Source organism: Oncorhynchus gorbuscha, unplaced genomic scaffold (genome assembly GCF_021184085.1).
Source record: "Oncorhynchus gorbuscha isolate QuinsamMale2020 ecotype Even-year unplaced genomic scaffold, OgorEven_v1.0 Un_scaffold_750, whole genome shotgun sequence".
Taxonomy (NCBI): Eukaryota; Metazoa; Chordata; class Actinopteri; order Salmoniformes; family Salmonidae; genus Oncorhynchus; species Oncorhynchus gorbuscha.
The window spans coordinates 42,666-61,644 of record NW_025745793.1 but is presented as its reverse complement, the minus strand read 5'-3'; the positions used below and the strand labels follow the sequence as shown (position 1 = coordinate 61,644).

General features: G+C 41.5%; 1 protein-coding gene across 1 annotated transcript; it reads left to right on the top strand.

Annotated features, from left to right (window-relative positions):
• Positions 1 to 3,494: 3,494 nt before the first annotated feature.
• LOC124020040 (protein Bouncer-like) lies at positions 3,495 to 7,343 on the top strand. Its single transcript, XM_046335465.1, has 3 exons — positions 3,495 to 3,685; positions 6,265 to 6,375; positions 6,612 to 7,343. Exons 1-3 carry the CDS (start codon positions 3,634 to 3,636, stop codon positions 6,827 to 6,829), a joined length of 381 nt encoding a protein of 126 aa, XP_046191421.1. The 5' UTR covers positions 3,495 to 3,633; the 3' UTR covers positions 6,830 to 7,343.
• Positions 7,344 to 18,979: the final 11,636 nt, after the last annotated feature.

The following is an 18,979-nucleotide window of genomic DNA, read 5'->3' as shown; positions in this document are numbered from 1 at the left end:
ATTTGGACTAATTCACTTATGTGTATTAAAGTTTTCAAACGTTATGTTGCCTATTTGATCCCATATTCCTAGAACGCAACGACTAGATCATGCTTGTGACTCTACAAACCTCGTTGGATGCATATGCCGTTTGTTGTGGTTGTGTTTTGAATTATGTTGTGCCAAATAGAAAATAATAGTAATTAGTGTTATTGTGTTAAATAATAATGTGGATGCTACCATGATTACAGATAATCCTGTTCTTTCTAAGCTGCGTGGGCGTATTAGTCTGAGACTGCCACCCAGCTCCCCAGGACTGCCGAGCAGAAGAAATATCAGCAGCACAAGACTGAACATCACTCAACTTTCTAAAGTTTTCCCTGTTAACACTATCAATGTTTCCCTTTACTGTGGCAATTGTAATCGAATCAACGCAATATTAGCCACTTTCAATGCAACATACCAAAAACAAAACGAACTATGCAAAGCGTACTATACAAAACAAGCTATGCAATAGATGTTGTAGGCAGAAGGCATCGGAGTTGGATTCTATTTCTTTAATCTCTATGTACTCTACACTGACCAGTGCGGCAAAATCAAGTCAGAGCTGCAGTAGGCCTATATGCAGGTAGACCATTTCCATATATAGATCTGTGCCATTTACTATGAACTGAACTGTGTTTACAGCATGAGCGTCATGGGTAGATGCGCTTGTTTTGAGATCATAGCGAGAGCTACATGTGGCGAGGTGTGCACATTTTGTTAATATCCTTTGCTAATTAGTGAGTTATTAGCCCAGTTAAATATAATTTGTAGTCAGCAATACCCCTATTGTGACTCTACCAACCTTATTGGATGCATATGCAGTGATTGCTTCCTACAAGAGCACAAAACGTGTACATTTCTAGACATCTAGGGTCATTGTTTTGTTAGAAGGTGAAACTTCGCCCCCATTCTGAGGTCCTGAGCACTTTGGAGCAGGTTTTCCTAAAGGATCTCTCTGAACTTTGCCCTTTTCATCTTTGACTCGATCATGACTAGTTTCCCATTCCCTGCCGCTGAAAAACATCCCCACAGCATGATGCTGCCATCACCATGCTTCACCATAGGGATGGTGCCAGGTTTCCTCCAGACGTGACGCTTGGCATTCAGGCCAAAGAGTTCAATCTTGGTTTCATCAGACCAGAGAATCTGGTTTCTCATGGTCTGAGAGTCCTTAGGTGCCTTTTGGCAAACTCAAAGCTTTGACTGAGGGGTGGCTTCCGTTTGGCCACTCTTGTCAGGAACCGGCTCAAAAGCCCGTAACAGAAAGTGAGACAACATGGGGATAAGGAATAACAAAAATATATTTATTAACTGAGGTAACCTCACAACCCGTGTAGCTTTAATTTGGTATCTTACATGTGTGATTTCATGAAAGTTTGATTTTTATAGGAGTTTATTTTAATTTGGCGCTCTGCATTTTCCCTGGCTTTTGGCCAAGTGGGACGCTACCATCCCACATATCCCAGAGAGGCTAGTTTCTTGTTAATCCAGCCGCTGTGTCAGATTTCAAAAAGGCTTTACGGCGAAAGCACACCATGCGATTGTCTGAGGACAGCGCCCCGCATACAAAACTATGAAAAACATTTTTCAACCAGGCAGGTGTGACACGAAAGTCAGAAATAGTGATATAATAAATGCCTTACCTTTGAAGATCTTCTTCTGTTGGCACTCCAAAAGGTCCCACTTACATAACAAATGGTCATTTTGTTCGATAAAGTCCTTTATATCCATAAAAACTCAATAATCAATAATCCACCGGTTTCCCTCCTTCAAAATGCATACAAAATGAATCCCAAACGTTACCAATAAACTTATCCAAACGAGTCAAACAATGTTTATAATCAAACCTTAGGTACCCTAATACGTAAATAAACAATTACATTTACGATGGAGAATAGTATGTTCATTACCGGAGATAAATAACAAAGAACTGGCTTTCCTCCACGCTCATGGGAACACTACAGCCAAAATGGGAGCCAACTAGAAAAACTACAACTTCTGGCTCAATTTTCCAAAAACCAGTCTGAAACTCTTTCAAAAAACTGTTGACATCAAGTGGAAGCCCTAGGAACTGCAATCTGGGAGGTTTCGCCTTATAATAAAAGTGACAGCCATTGAAAACAGTGGTAGGCTGAATTGTTTGGGGGGGGTTTGTCCTCGGGGTTTCGCCTGCCATATCAGTTCTGTTATACTCACATACATTATTGTAACAGTTTTAGAAACTTTAGAGTGTTTTCCATCCAAATCTACCAATTATATGCATATCCTAGATTCTGGGCCTGAGTAACAGGCAGTTTACTTTGGGAACGCTTTTCATCCGGACATCAAAATACTGCCCCCTAGCCCAAAGAGGTTTTAAGGGACTCTAGCACCACCAGCTATTACCTCTTCTTGACAACTCTGTACTTAGATCTTCGGTAGAGGATCTCGTCCTTGATTTTGAGTTTATCCAAACGCATCAGCATTCTCAAAACTTGCGCAGTCACATGAGCCCTCTCTCTCAACGAAGGTCTCCTCCTCCTCTCAACAAAGTACGCCACCCATTGCCAAGACCTGATCCACCTTCTGTTTTCTCTCTATGACATCAGAAGAAAGGACTGGAAGTGTAGCCGCTCCCCCTTCATGCTGAAGGATGCTGGCAGACTCGCATCCCACTCCAGACAGGATTCCAAAACTGCTTTCAGCCATTCAGAAGAGACTTGAGCCAGGATCGCACCACCTTGGATATGGACTGACAGTTTGAATGCGTCCTGGATGGACTCTGAAGTCACATACTCTGGGAACTCACTTGCCTTCCTAGCTCCATGGAACGACTGTCGACTAAGTAGGTCTGCTGGGACATTCTGTGGGATGTATTTCAAGTCAAAGTCGAACGGGGCCAGTTTAGAGACCCACCATTGCTCACAGGCGTCTAGCTTTGGTTTCCTCATTATATATGTCACGGGGTTGTTATCTGTTAGGACTGTGAATCTAGCTTTGAGAAAACTCTGTAACTAAAAGCGCTATACAAATTAAAGTGTATTATTATTATTACACTCACACACGTGTTGGTCTGTCCGACTGTCTTTGTCTGATTGTCTCTCCCTCCTCCTCCTCCTCCTCCACTTCCTCCTCTGTCTTTGTCTCTCCCTCCTCCTCTTCCTCTGTCTTTATCTCTGGGTAAGTACAGGTGTCGCAAACATAACATCATACTCCCTTTGTTTGATTCTCTACCCTGCCATTGATCTGTAAGCACTCGTTAACCTTTTCTCCACCCACACCAGCCATTCCTCTCACACTACTCATCAACATCTCAATTTATAATATAATAATAATAATAATATATGCCATTTCTTTTATACTACAGTCATCAACATCTCAATTTGTCCACTTATGGGTGTCATATGACCCTGTTGCCTGTTACACCCTATTAACATCCTGTTTCCAAAATCTCCATCAGCACCTGACCCTCAGCATATAAATGGTTGTCCAAGTTGGTGCTCCTCATTCTACACAGCTCTACACCTCATTAAATTGCAATTTGGACTCTGGATTATCTGAGTTGCATTATTCCAATACTCATTATACTCACTATAGAACTTTGATATTTTTCCGTATACTTGGATAGAGATGAACAAATTAATGTGGGGATGTGTGGCGCTGGTGGGACTCTTTGCTGTCGGTAAGTTGGTTTTATTCTCTCTGGGAAGGTTATTATTATTATTCATTAGACAAATTGGGGCTTGTTCAAAAATACTTTTTTGTAAATTGGAAAAAATGACCGTTAAAATCCACAACAGTTTTTAACTGATTCTTTGTTTGCGATCATGACAACGAATGTGAAGATGGAGGTATGAAGAATGGGTGCGTAAAAAGTCAAGCTCGGTTGGATCATGCTTGCATGTGAGTGGAGTTGAGCAGTCGGAAATCCCGTTTATCGCTCATGGTGGTGGTCGCGCACTGCTCTGTACATCCTTTCCAACCACCTTTCCAACCGCTCCGATAAAAACCAGTCCTAGCTCACAAAAATAAAAAACTGCGACTCCAAATTCGCGCCATTCATTAAAATCACAATTTAACCAACACCCATCTATTTGTGCGACTACCTGGACCTACGATTTGCTTTTGAAGTATTGAAACCAAACCATATGGATTTGAATGAAAAGTCTTTGAATAAACATGAACACGTGAATGGAAGAAGCGCACATAATTTCAAATAAGCTAAATGTCATATTCTACAGCATATAAACACTCAAAATAGGTCAATATCCAGACAGGGAGCCTAAGAAAGAATGGCAATGAATTATTTCGTCTATATTATTTATATTTCAAAGCTATAGCCTACAAATAAATATAGTGTGAATCGTTTGCGAGTGCGACACAATCGGCTGGTAGGGACATTAGCTTTGAAAACGGAAAACTCATTGAACATGGGAATATTGGGACAAAATCAATGATGGCCTATTGTATGGATAATAGAACAAAAATGAACGAAACGTTGAAGAGATCTGATTTTTAGTAAATAAATACTTTGCTACAATGACACACTTAGTTATCTACCCACCTGGTTTCTTTCTATTAGCATGTGCACGTAGTAAGAAAACCATCATGCTTTCGGGATAAGTGTATTTTCAGATTCCACAATGATTCTGGACTCTACATCACCGCACTCCCTCTCTTGCTCTTGGTTCTCATTCCTGTAAGTAACCTTGATTTAGCAAGGAAAATATTTAGCAAACTCCATGACAATAGCTAAACCAAGGGGCTATAGCAGCCCACAAGTAGACTTCAAATGCACACTAGACCTGGTATTCCTTCAGCTCATGAAGTGTGCGCTACTGGAGCAGCGAAGGCTGCCGCTCCAGCTTTTGGGAATCTTGCTCTGCGCTCCAGTCAAATTGGGCATGCTCTATTCCTCGCTATGCTCCAGCTCAGCTCCACTCATACTCCGGTGGCCACTGACCCCGATCTGTCTGAAAATATGCAAAATATTGACGAGATCCGAAATTAGGCTATATTTGAAGAATAAAATATCCAGATTAAAATAAATATTCTCAATAACTCAGATTTGCTCAGCGAATTTGCCGTTTCCCACGCCAACGATCTCTGAATAGGCACAGCTGTATTTGAGCGAGGGAGAAGTGTTCAGGTAGACTATGTTATGACACATCCACTGGAGAAGTGTGGTGTATACCTTGGAATTATTGACAGAAAATGTAGTAGAAGGTGAATGTTTAACTTTTTTTGCACACATATCCAGATGATGCTGAGTACCATTTTGCTCTAACACTATTGGTGTGGGTAACCACCAGATTTTTGGTCCTTAAATACATTTTTGTTAACAAACTTCAAGCAGGTTGGAGAATACTGGAGTTCCAGTGAAGAGATTGCTTTTCAGTTAACCCGAATTAAATTGCCAGAGAATTACATTTTCATTTATCTACCATAAATCGCCTGCAACCTCGTTTTAGAGAATTTCGCAGTACGTCCAACCGGCCTCAGAACCGCAGACCGTAACCACGCCAGCCCAGGACATCCACATCCGGTAGACATGGATAATTGTTGCATTTATATTTTTGTTCGGTGTATTTATGGATAGTCAGGGGCACACTCCAACACTCAGACATAATTTACCAAAAAAACATTTGTGTTTCGTGAGTCCGCCACATCAGAGGCAGCAGGGAAGACCAGGGATGCTCTCTGGACTATTTTTCTGTCCTGCTAAGCATTCAAAATGTAATGTCAGGGAAAATGTATGGAGTAAAAAGTACATTGTTTTCTTTTCAGGGGTGTAGTGAATTAAAAGTAAAAGTAAAACATATACATTGTAAATTAAAGTACAGATACCCCAAAAAACTACTTAAATAGTACTTTCATGTATTTGTTCTTAAGTACTATACACCACTTCCTACTATCAGACGTCACCAAATGGGAACTTTAATAGGACAACACTCCGCTAAAAGTGCTTTTCAGTCCAAGAATAATTTCTCTCTGGGTGTATGGTTGTACAATCAATCATTTAAAGTATTCAAAATAGAGTCCTTCAATTCATTAATTAAACTGCCAGGTATTACCCTAATATTTATTTTGTGCTGGACTGGACTGAACAAAGAAAATAAAAAATAAATAAATGATGTGTATGTTTGTACATATGTCATTGTACAGTGTCATGATGACAGCAATCTTATTTGTTTCTCTCCTCTTTCTTATCTCTCCTCGTTGCTCTCTGTCTCTCCATCTTTCTCTCATTCCATCTCACAGCCGAGTCCCTGAAGTGCAACACATGTACTGTGGGGTTGTCCAGCCTTTGTTTTATTGGTTCAACTGCAGAATGTAGCACCGACCAGCCCAACTGCTTCACTGCAGAAGCAGGTACTGACCCTGTGGTTTCGTCCAAGTAGAAAGCTACAATAAAAATAGGTCATTGACTTACTGTGTAATTCTAGGTTATTACTGTATAATTCTTAGATCTGTGTAATTCTGTGTAATTCCCATTTCAGAATGTAATTTATCAGTTAATAATATCTAGTAATATTTGTACTGTAAAATAAAGTACTACCCAAACAAAAACTACCTGTATTTGCAATTGTTCTTCCTCCTTCTTCCAGTGTTCAATGCCACTAGAATCGTGAATCTCAAGCGCAAGGGTTGCCTGGCCACAGCTTTCTGCAACACCACTTCCACTGGTAGCATCCTGACAGCCGGCTACACCGTCACACAGACCTGCTGCAGCACCGACCAGTGCAATGGGGCCGTAGCCATCCAACTCCCTCTCACTGTGGCCCTTGGTGCTGCCCTGGTGGCCATCTGGAGCACTTTCACTTAAACTAACCCTTCACAATAAGGAGACCTCCTCCATAGGTTTCCATTGAAGTGTATTGTAGTTCTTAAAAACACAATATACTGAAACTGTTTTTTTTTCTGGGAAAGACTGCAATGTTTATTCAGGCTAGTTTCACTAAACTTTAGTTCCAAGTACCAACTCAAACTGATTTTACCTCTAGGCTAAACAACGTCCTACTACAGCATCGTAATGTACAGTTCAATCAATGTCATTGTATTTATATCGGGAACTTATTTGTGTGACGCAAGTACTTTTTAATGGCATAAATTCTCACTCATGTCACTATCAATTATCATTATCTAGCAACTTTTCATTTTCCCCAGTGAGTATGTTACACTCTGTACTCTTTTATAAAGATAACATTTCTATGTATTCTATGTACAATAAATAAACATATTACACGTTAAAGAATTATCTACAACTATGAGACACTACATTGTGTGTGTGTGAAATGGTTGAACAAATAATAAAATAAAGACTAAACACATTTAACTCACTTTTTGACTGAGCATTCCAATGTGACATAAATCCTGTCGGCATTTCTTCCTCTTCTATACCGACAAACATTCTCTTCACACCCTCATGGAAGAGGATAAAGTGAGTCCAAAGAAGTGCTGATCTGCGTAACGATGATGACAGGTGTGTGTAATGATGGCGAAGTGGCAGCCCGACGAGCCGGCTGAGGCGTGCAGGCCTGATGAACCGGTTGAGGCGAGGGAGCCTGACGAGCCGGCTGAGGTGTGGGAGCCTGACGAGCCGGCTGAGGCGTGGGAGTCTGACGAGCCGGCTGAAGCATGACGTGGGGTGGGAGCCTGCCGAGCCAACCAAGGCAAGGAAACCTCTCGAGCCAGCTAAGGTGTTGAAGCCTGACAAGCCAGCTGAGAAACCCCAAGTTCCTTCGGCAGCAGCACCCGGACCCGACGTCACCAACCAAAACAACCAAAAACACTCACTGATGCTTCCAATATTGGTGTCAGAATTCTGTGAGGACAGATGCTGGGAGACGAGAAGTAAGTACATGGAGTGAATATTTGATAAATAACTGTCATGAAACAAAACAAGGACAGCGTCTGGACAGTGGAAACAAAACAACATTAATACTGATACAGGGATCAAACTGAGGAACAGACAGATATAGGAGGGGCAATCAACAAAGTCATGGAGTCCAGGTGAGTCCAAAGAAGTGCTGATGCACGTAAATATGGTGACAGGTGTGCGCAATGATGGGCAGCCTGGCACCCTTGAGTGCCAGGGAGGGGGAGCAGGAGCAGGGCTGACAGATTCTCAAAACACAATACAAAGACATGTTGTCGTGGAAATTTCCTCTTCTTACCAAATCATGGGAGCAAACCACACACACAAGTCAGAGTTAGTTATCAACGTCCATTTTTAATTATATAAGCTCTATAGCATTTTGACTTTCAAAAGTTCAGTATCTCTAATGAAAAGTTGAGAGTCCCCACACAATGGCAAAATGGGATCCTTTATAGCAAGGATCACACATAGTCAGACAGCATAGACATAATTCATCGTTCAGCTTTGTCTCCTTTCCCAAACCCCACAACCATAAACCAATCCTCCAAATCAACAGGCATATATCAAATTGTCATTTAGATACAACCAACTCAAAATACAACCAAACTTGGACAAGCTCACGGATAGGAGAGTGAGGCTATAGGTTAAGATAAAAACAACATTAGAGGGAGCATAGAATGATCCCAGACACTGCCACCCTCCTTTCCCCACTGGGAAAGGTAGGGAGTAAAATATATGTTTACACATGATGACACTTTGACCTCTCCCCTCTCTGTGGCCCATGCAACTTAGTTTTGACATAGAACAGATAACTGCAACCTCGCCACAGTATTATACAAAAATACCCTTCTGATGAGAAATAAACTTACACACATTTGATAAATATAAAACATAGTACAAATGTTACCAACAAATTCTGAATCTTCCACAACATTGTCTAAAAGAATCCTCTGCCAAGGGCAACTACTGACAAGAATGATCTGTCAAAGTCATTGGGCTGCGGGACATTTACAGATATGTCTTTGACATGACAAAGGGGATTTTAGTTGTGCAGGGTTGTGCTTAGAGAGACAGCAAATGTATTGTTGTGTATGAGAACAATTGAAAGGTGCCATACTGTGTAAGAATTGCCCTTACTTTACACCTTCTATAGACCCCCAGCCCTTTCATTTTGTTGACTGATCTTCTTAAAAGCAGCTCCCAATGTCCCTCATTGTCCATAAACAATACCTGTCTCTGTCGCAACACTTAGATTTCCCCAATCTGTTGACACCTATACCAAAGTTCTTGGTAGCTAGCTTCTTAGTTTGGATCCATCGATGCAGTTGGCATCAGTTGCCGGGACTGCTTGTCTCTTTGCAGTGATCCTGTTGACCAAGGACGGGTCTGAGGAGCTATCTGACATCGCAGCTAGCCAGTTGCATATCAAGCTAGCGGGGTTTTCTTGAACGCGGCCTGTGACGCGGTTAGCCATTGTGGCTGGGACAACGGATTGTCCTGGGTTTGTGGCTGTCTAGAGCCCTACTGTTTGTTGTTTTCAATCTTCCCCAAAGATTGAATGTGCCATAGATCAATAATGACAAACTTCCTGGCATTGACAACTTAGATGGAAAGCTGCTGAGGATGGTAGCTGACTCTGTAGCCACTCCTATCTGTCATATTTTTAATCTGAGCCTAGAGGAAAGTCTTAGTCCTCAGGCCTGGAGGCAAGCCAAAGAATTCCGATACCCAAGAGTGGTAAAGAGTCCTTTACTGGTTCTAACAGCAGACCTTTAAGCTTGCTGCCAGCTCTTATTAACCACAGACTTTCAGCATGCTTATAGAGAAGGGCACTCACATGTACTGCACTGACACAAATGACTGAATCATCAGCATACATTGGTTGAAAGAAATTGCTAATAAGAAGATTGTGGGAGCTGTACTGTTAGATATTAGTGCAGCCTTTGAAAGTATTGACCATAACCATAAATACCGTATGTGTTATGGCTTTTTAAGCTCTGCCATATTGTGGATTCAGGGCTATCTATCTAATAGAACTCAGAGGGTTTTCTTTAACGAAAGCTTCTCTAATGTCAAACATGTAAAGTGTGTTGTACCGCAGGGCAGCTCTCTAGGCCCTCTACTCTTTTCTATTTTTACCAATTGTTTAATGCCACTGGCATTAAACAAAGAATGTGTGTCCATGTACAGTGGGGAGAACAAGTATTTGATACACTGCCGATTTTGCAGGTTTTCCTACTTACAAAGCATGTAGAGGTCTGTAATTTTTATCATAGGTACACTTCAACTGTGAGAGACGGAATCTAAAACAAAATCCAGAAAATCACATTGTATGATTTTTAAGTAATTAATTTGCATTTTATTGCATGACATAAGTATTTGATACATCAGAAAAGCAGAACTTAATATTTGGTACAGAAACCTTTGTTTGCAATTACAGAGATAATACGATTCCTGTAGTTCTTGACCAGGTTTGCACACACTGCAGCAGAGATTTTGGCCCACTCCTGTCATGTATTGTCATATTATGTCTTGTTCCTGTTCTTTCTCTTCACTCCGTCTCCCTCTGCTGGTCGTATTAGGTTACCTTCTCTTCCTCTCCTTCCCCCAGCTGTTCCTCATCTTCTCTAACTACCTCGTTCACCCTTTTCCCACCTGTTCCCTTTTTTCCCTCTGATTAGGTCTCTATTTCTCTCTCTGTTCCTGCTTCTGTCTTTGTCAGATTCTCGTTTGAGTTTCTCATGCCAGAACCAAACTATCGTCTCGTTTGCTTCACCCTTGTCCCGTCCTGTCGGAATCTGCCTGTTCATCTGATGCTACGTGTGATCAGGTACCTCTGTCCTCTACGACCCGCGCCTACCCAGAGAGACCAGCAGTCTGTCGCCGCTAACCCAGCTATTCTCCTCTGCTGCTAAGAAGGGGACTCTTCTGTAAATATCAGAAGGACTTTATGATTCATTTGTCGCCCTCTCTGCGGGTTGTCTATTTTGCCATTATATACATCTGAAGAGGATCTATGTCTTCCCTGTGTTTTGACATTAAAGGACTCTGTATTTGTTAAACCGCTTTTGGGTCCTCACTCACGTGCATAACAACTCCTTCATACAGACCTTCTCCAGACCCTTCAGGTTTCGGGGCTGTCACTGGGCAATACGGACTTTCAGCTCCCTCCAAAGATTTTCTATTGGGTTCAGGTCTGGAGACTGGCTAGGATACTCCAGGACCTTGAGATGTTTCTTATGGAGCCACTCCTTAGTTCAAATCAAATTTATTTATATAGCCCTTCGTACATCAGCTGATATCTCAAAGTGCTGTACAGAAACCCAGCCTAAAACCCCAAACAGCAAGCAATGCAGGTGTAGAAACATGGTGGCTAGGAAAAACTCCCTAGAAAGGCCAAAACCTAGAGAGGAACCAGGCTGTGGGGTGGCCAGTCCTCTTCTGGCTGTGCCGGGTGGAGATTGTAACAGAACATGGCCAAGATGTTCAAATGTTCATAAATGACCAGCATGGTCGAATAATAATAAGGCAGAACAGTTGAAACTGGAGCAGCAGCACGGTCAGGTGGACTGGGGACAGCAAGGAGTCATCATGTCAGGTAGTCCTGGGGCATGGTCCTAGGGCTCAGGTCAGCTGAAACTGGAGCGGCAGCACGGCCAGGTGGACTGGGGACAGCAAGGAGTCATCATGTCAGGTAGTCCTGATTAGTTGCCCTGGCTGTGTGTTTCGGGTCATTGTCATGCTGGAAGACCCAGCCACGACCCATCTTCAATGCTCTTCTAGAGGGAAGGAGGTTGTTGGCCAAGATCTGGCGATACATGGCCCCATCCATCCTCCCCCCAATACGGTGCAGTCATCCTGTCCCCTTTGCAGAAAAGCATCCCCAAAGAATGATGTTTCCACCTAAATGCTTCACGGTTGGGATGGTGTTCTTGGGGTTGTACTCATCCTTCTTCTTCCTCCAAACACCGCGAGTGGAGTTTAGACCAAAAAGCTCTATTTTTGTCTCATCAGACCACATGACCATCTCCCATTCCTCCTCTGGATCATCCAGATGGTCATTGGCAAACTTCAGACGGGCCTGGGCATGCGCTGGTTTGAGCAGGGGGACCTTGCGTGCGCTGCAGGATTTTAATCCATGACGGCGTAGTGTGTTACTAATGGTTTTCTTTGAGACTGTGGTCCCAGCTCTCTTCAGATCATTGACCAGGTCTTGCCATGTAGGGCTGATCTCTCACCTTCCTCATGATCATTGATGCCCCACAAGGTGAGATGTTGCATGGAGCCCCAGACCGAGGGTGATTGACCGTCATCTTGAATTTCAGCAATTTTCTAATAATTGCGCCAACAGTTGTTGCCTTCTCACCATGCTGCTTGCCTATTGTCCTGTAGCCCATCCCAGCCTTGTGCAGGTCTACAATTTTATGTCTTTACACAGCCCTCTGGTCTTGGCCATTGTGGAGAGGTTGGAGTCTGTTCGATTGAGTGTGTGGACAGGTGTCTTTTGTACAGGTAACGGGTTCAAACAGGTGCAGTTAATACAGGTAATGAGTGGAGAACAGGAGGGATTCTTAAAGAAAAACTAATAGGTCTGTGAGAGCCGGAATTCTTACTGGTTGGTAGGTGATCAAATACTTTTGTCATTCAATAAAATGCAAATGAATTACTTAAAAATCATACAATGTGATTTTCGGGGTTTTTGTTTTAGATTCCGTCTCTCACAGTTGAAGTGTACCTATGATAAAAAATTACAGACCTCTACATGCTTTGTAAGTAGGAAAACCTGCAAAATCGGCACTGTATCAAATACTTGTTCTCCCCACTGTATGCTGATGATTCAACAATATACACATCAGCAAACACAGCTAATGAAGTCACTGAAACCCTTAAAGAGTTGTAATCTGTTTTGGAATGGGTGGCCAGTAATAAAATGGTCCTGAACATCTCTAAAACTAAGAGCATTGTATTTGGTACGAATCATTCCTTAATGGATAGACCTCAGCTGAATCTGGTAATGAATGGTGTGACTGTTGAACAAGTTGAGGAGACTAAATTACCTTAGATTGTAAACTGTCATGTAGATTCAATGGTTGTAAAGATGGAGAGAGGTCTGGCCGTAATAAAGATAAGTTCTGCTTTTCTGACTGCACACTCCAAAAAGCAAGTTCTACAGGCTCTAGTTTTGTCTAATCTTGATTATTGTCCAGTCATGTGGTCCAGTGCTGCAAGGAAAGACTTACAGTAGTTAAGCTGCAGCTGGCCCAGAACAGAGCGGCATGTTTTGCTCTTAATTGTAATCAGAGGGTTGATATAAATACTATGCATGCCAGTCTCTCTTGGCTAAGAGTTGAGGACTGACTGACTGCATCACTTATTGTTATAAGAAACATTAATGTTTTGAAAATCCCAAATTGTTTGCATCGTCAATTTACACACAGCTTTGACACACACACTTATCCCACCAGACATACCACCAGGGGTCTTTCACAGTCCCCAAATCCAGAACAAATTCAAGTGTACAGTTTCAAATAGAGCCCTTATTGCATGGAACTTCCATCCATCTCATATTTCTCAAATAAACAGCAAACCTTGTTTAAAAAAAACAGATAAAGCAACACCTCGAGGCACAATGCCTCTCCCCTATTTGACCTAGATAGTTTGTGTGTATGCATTGATATGTAAGCTATGTGTGCCTTTTTTTAAATGATGTAGTTGTGTCCTTGAGCTGTTCTTGTCTATTGATGTTCTGTATTATGTCATTCTGTATTATGTTTCATGTTTTGTGTGGACCCCAGGAAAAGTAGTTGCTGCTGTTGCAACAACTAATGGCATAACAGCATAGGACCATGCAGAATCACCATAAAATATATAATTCTTCGAAAGTACTCTGGCTTTATGGATTGACATAACATATTTAAGCTGTACATTGCTCTGAGGCATCAAATATATGTTTGATTTTCAGATATAGCCAAAGAATGTTTATTTGTCAAAATCTAAAATGCAGGGGAGTGTACACTATTTATTGCTAACTCGCATAGAGAACTGGGTATTCAACAAGAATGTTATATGTTAAAATTAACATTAAACACAGTATGCAGTTCAGTGTGTCAGAGTGTGTATCAGGTGTAGTAAAGTGCAGAGAACTGTAGCTACAGATTGTTGCACCAGATAATGTGATTTAACCAAAGATTTTCGGTATCCATTACTGGGAGTTAATGGATAGGTTCTATATGGTGTAGCACAGAGAACTTTTGACCAACCTTACCTTGGCGATAGTGTCTTTGTCCTTGATTTGCATCCAGTTGCAGGGGTCCTTTTAAAAAGTTGAAAATACTCTGTTATTAAAATAAATACTTAATTAATAAAAAGTAAAAGAGAAGTCTTGAAATAGACAAGATGGCGGCATACACATTGTTAGATTACTTCATGGAGCAAAACTTGTATTCATTTTAATAACATAGCATTTTTAAAATTCAAACTGACCGCCTGCAACTGCACACAGACATTTTATGAAACTCCTGTTTCCACAAATCGAGGAAGAAGACAGCATCGCTAAGGTTGGACAGAAATTCACTGTGCTATACCAAACAGTACCTATCCTGTAACTCCCAGTAATGGAAACTAAAAATATGTGGCTAAATAACATTATCTGGTGTTACATCAGATGATGATCAGCAGATGATGGTAGAGTTGGTCATAATGAAATTGCCATTCACAAAGAAACATACAGTAAGAAAATACAGTATGATCAGTTCAGGGAATACTTGTACAACTGTGGGAGGAGTGTTGCCATGATCAAACTACCCTTCAGGTCCTCTTGAGTCATCTTCTGCTTAAAATCCAGCATATTGTCCAATCCATCGAGAAGGATACAGTTCACGGCAAGGGAGGCTGCTGAGGGTACGGTTCATAATAATGGCCGGAACAGAGCAAGTGGAATGGCATCAAACACCTGCAAACCATGTGTTTGATATATTTGATACCATTCCACCAATTCCGCTCCAGTCATTACCACGAGCCTGTTCTCCGAAATTAAGGTGCCACCAACGTCTGTGGTTCACGGGATACAGTTGTGTTACAATGACACACGCAGGCAAAATATTTATGTTTCTATCCCTAGAATTCACTCCAGGAAGAATCCCAGGCACCACATGGTAATATATTATGCTCTATTGATAACATCAACATTAGAGTAAAATAGTTTAACATGCATACACGTGCACAGGCACAGACATTACATTTAGAACAATATCTACCCTAATAGAAATAAATATTGCACAACCCTCAACCTTTGCACAGTGACCAGACCATACAAATGTACCTAGGTAGGTAGGCAGACAGTATCTAGCTGCAGCCATGTCTATCAAGCATGCTTAGGCAAATATTTTTTTAATAGTAGTAGTAATTTTAATAATCCTTTTGAGATTTTACAACAGTAAATTGGGGTATTATTATTTCTCCTCACTTTTAGCTAGTAAACTTAGCTAGCTATCTTGCTGGATAGCTAATAATTGTTATTTACATCTGTTCTGAATCCTATCTGGCATCATAACTATAATTGTATGAGGTTCAAATGCATCCACGTTCATAATCATAACAAATGTCAACCCTCATCAATTATGTTTAGTTATGATGCCAGATAGGATTCAGAACAGATGTAAATAACAATTATTAGCTATCCAGCAAGATAGCTAGCTAAGTTTACTAGCTAAAAGTGAGGAGAAATAATAATACCCCAATTTACTGTAAAATTATTTACAGGAGCTGATTGTACATGTTTACTAACAAGTTACAAAATCAAGGCATGGCGTATAACAAGTTAGCAGGTGCCAGGCTAACTAGCTGGACAACTCCTGTCATGTGTTAACATTTGCTGGTGAACCTAGCTGGTTGTTTACCCGTTGTAACTTGCTGTTTAGTAGCCATATCTAAGTCTAAAAAGAGAAAAGGTTTTACAATCAAGATACAATAAATCTCTGATTGGAAATTGCTCCCAAGGATGAACCAGACTTGACTTTTTTTCTGAGGTCTTGGCTGATTTCTTTTGATTTCCCCATGATGTCAAGCAAAGAGGCACTGAGTTTGAAGGTAGGCCTTGAAATAAATCCACAGGTACATCTCCATTTGACTCAAATGATGTCAATTACCCTATCAGAAGTTTCTGAAGCCATGACATCATTTTGTTAAATTTTCCAAGCTGTTCGAAGGCACAGTCAACTTAGTGTATGTAAACTTCTGACCAACTGGAATTGTGATACAGTTCATTTTAAGTGAAATAATATGTCTGTAAACAATTGTTGGAAAAATTACGTGTGTCATGCACAAAGTAGATGTCCTAACCGACATGCCAAAACAATAGTTTTTTTAACAAGAAATTTGTGGAGTGGTTGAAAAACGAGTTTTAATGACTCCAAGTGTATGTAAACTTTCGACTTCAATTGTACTTATTTTGTGGTAAAAGTCTTACACAGAGACATTCAAAGTCAATCTTAAATTAATCCATGTTAGATGTCAGCGCGCTGGAGAGGTTCTAACGAGCTCAATGCACCATAGTACACATGTCAATCAGGAGCTCTCCCTGGGCAGACCCAGCAGTTGTCTTATATATGGCTATACACAGACAAGTTATATTTGCATGATTTAGCATAATTCATTAATGATTACCGTTTTGTTTCATTCACACAATCGACCAATACTGTTTTACAACATGTGACAGACCAACACCTCACGAGGCTTCTCCTCTCTAAACTGACACCTTGGAACTGAGATATCTTTAGTTTGTTCTCAACGGCCTGAGCGTACTGCCAAATTGCAGCTACTGAGAAGAGGAGGATTTGTTCAGTCAAACACTTGCATGAACAGAGAAATTGGTTATAAGAAAAGCACTAACATTACAATTCCCATTACACCTATTTGAAGGTTTGTATCGAATTTGAATCGGGTTTTTAGGGTGGCGCTAAAGTTTTCAGAAGTGAACAGCTGCTGTCGCGGCTTTTGAGAGTCACGATGACTTGCAGTGTTGACTCAAAAAATGAATGCATTCAGTTGTACAACTGACTACATATCCCCCTTACCCTTGTCCCTGTCCCTTTCTTGTTTTTAATCTGCGTGAGAAGCGCCTGTTGGAAAGAGGCTGTATGACACAGAATATATATGCCATTTAGCAGACGCTTTTATCCAAAGCGACTTACAGTCATGTGTGCATACATTCTACGTATGGGTGGTCCCGGGATCGAACCCACTACCCTGGCGTTACAAGCGCCATGCTCTACCAACTGAGCTACAGAAGGACGTCATGACCCATCATAATTTAACGTACAGCGTCAGAGGGGTCAGTTTTCTCAACTTTTCTCCAATACAATCAGCCCATTACCATGTCAATCAACCCTTGAAGAGAAATGTAGTTCACACCCTATTTTGATTCCAACACAGCCGCTACAGTCCCATTCGTTTTCATTGCAGCCTCGTTTGAATGCCGCTGTTACGCAAATTTGTACGGAATGGGGTTAGACACTGTTACCTAGCTAGCTACTTAAGTTAGAAAAATAATTAGATTTCTCACACTGTAACACAAACATATGTTAGCGATACACAATATGAGTATCAGTAGATACACTAAAGTCAACTAGAACATAAATAAAAAGGTACACTGTCAAATGTGTGTTGATGAGAGGAATCACTTTAAGCCAGTGCGGTCTAGTCAGTACTTTCAGGATTGTGTTGCTAGTGTCCGCCTCCCCTTCAAAAAAGGGACAGGACCAGAGCAGGAAGCACAGGCCCACACAAGCTGTAGTCTTTCAGAGACTATAATTTTATTGTCAGCTTGTATATTTAGTGTAGTATCTTAAGATGCTTCTTAGATTGATGACACCAGACACGTAAGTACGTTTTAGTATTTAATTGTAACTTAGGAACTTACATTCCCAGAATGCACCTGGCGTAAGCTACATGAGGCTTTCTCAAGCATGTTTATCTATGGCAGACATAGAAAACGGCTACGGATAGCGTAAAGCAAACCTCCGTCTTGAGTCAATACTGCCATCTATTAGTAACATAAATATACCGGGTTACTACATTTAGCAATGAATCCACAAATAGGAACATTGCATAAAGACATCAAACGGCTGCATTGAACAAGGCCAACCATATCTACACGCACACAAAAACGTATAGTGTGCTCAGTATTACATAGAGCCATCAGGGAGCTCTCGCTCATCCCCTCCCCCCATCAATACACCTGAAGCTATCATAGGGTGCAAAGCCCAAAATTGGCTTTCTACCTGGGCAACTACTGTGAAACACTTCTCACTGACCTAGAAATGCCTCGGACATGATGAAAACAAGCCCAGATCCCTCAGGGTGAAATTCCTATTTAACAATTTTCCAGGCCTTCCTTTCACACACCCTAATATAGATGACAGGGAGCTCAGCCCCAGTGATGTACTGGGCTGTACGCACCACCCTCTGTAGTACCATGTGATCGAGGACGGTGCTATTGCCATACCAAGCAGTGATGCAATTCTTTTTGAGAATTTGAGGGCCCATGCCAGATCTTTTCAACCTTTTCAACCTCCTTTTCAACCTCCTCTTTTGGATTAATAAACATTGTAAGACTCCAACCATCTGCCTCATGTGTCTGCATCTGGGTCTCGCCTTGTGCCTTGATAGTACGAACTGGCCATGACAGACCCAGCAGACTTGGACCAGCCCCACCAAGCTGTCTCCCTGCAGGGAGCCACCATTGGCAGACATGAGGATTTGTTACAGGGCCTTTTGGAAGGTCTCAGTTTCTTGTCGGGAATGCCACGACTATGGGTCAAAGGCTATTATGGAGCAAATCAGGGAGTTAGTTCAGAGGCTGCCTGCCACCTCATGGGAAAAAAAACAATCAGCCAGTAATTTTTCCCTATCTGTGGTGAGTTTGTACAGTCTATCTTGGCTCCCTGAGAACCCTGCTTTACCACCACCGGAGCAATATTCGGGGAATCATGGTACCAGCCTGGGTTCTTTTATTTTTGAGCTACAGCCATCTTCATTTCCTTCAGACCGATTGAAGATGGCGCATATAATTACGCTAATGTCGGGAAGGGTGCTCTC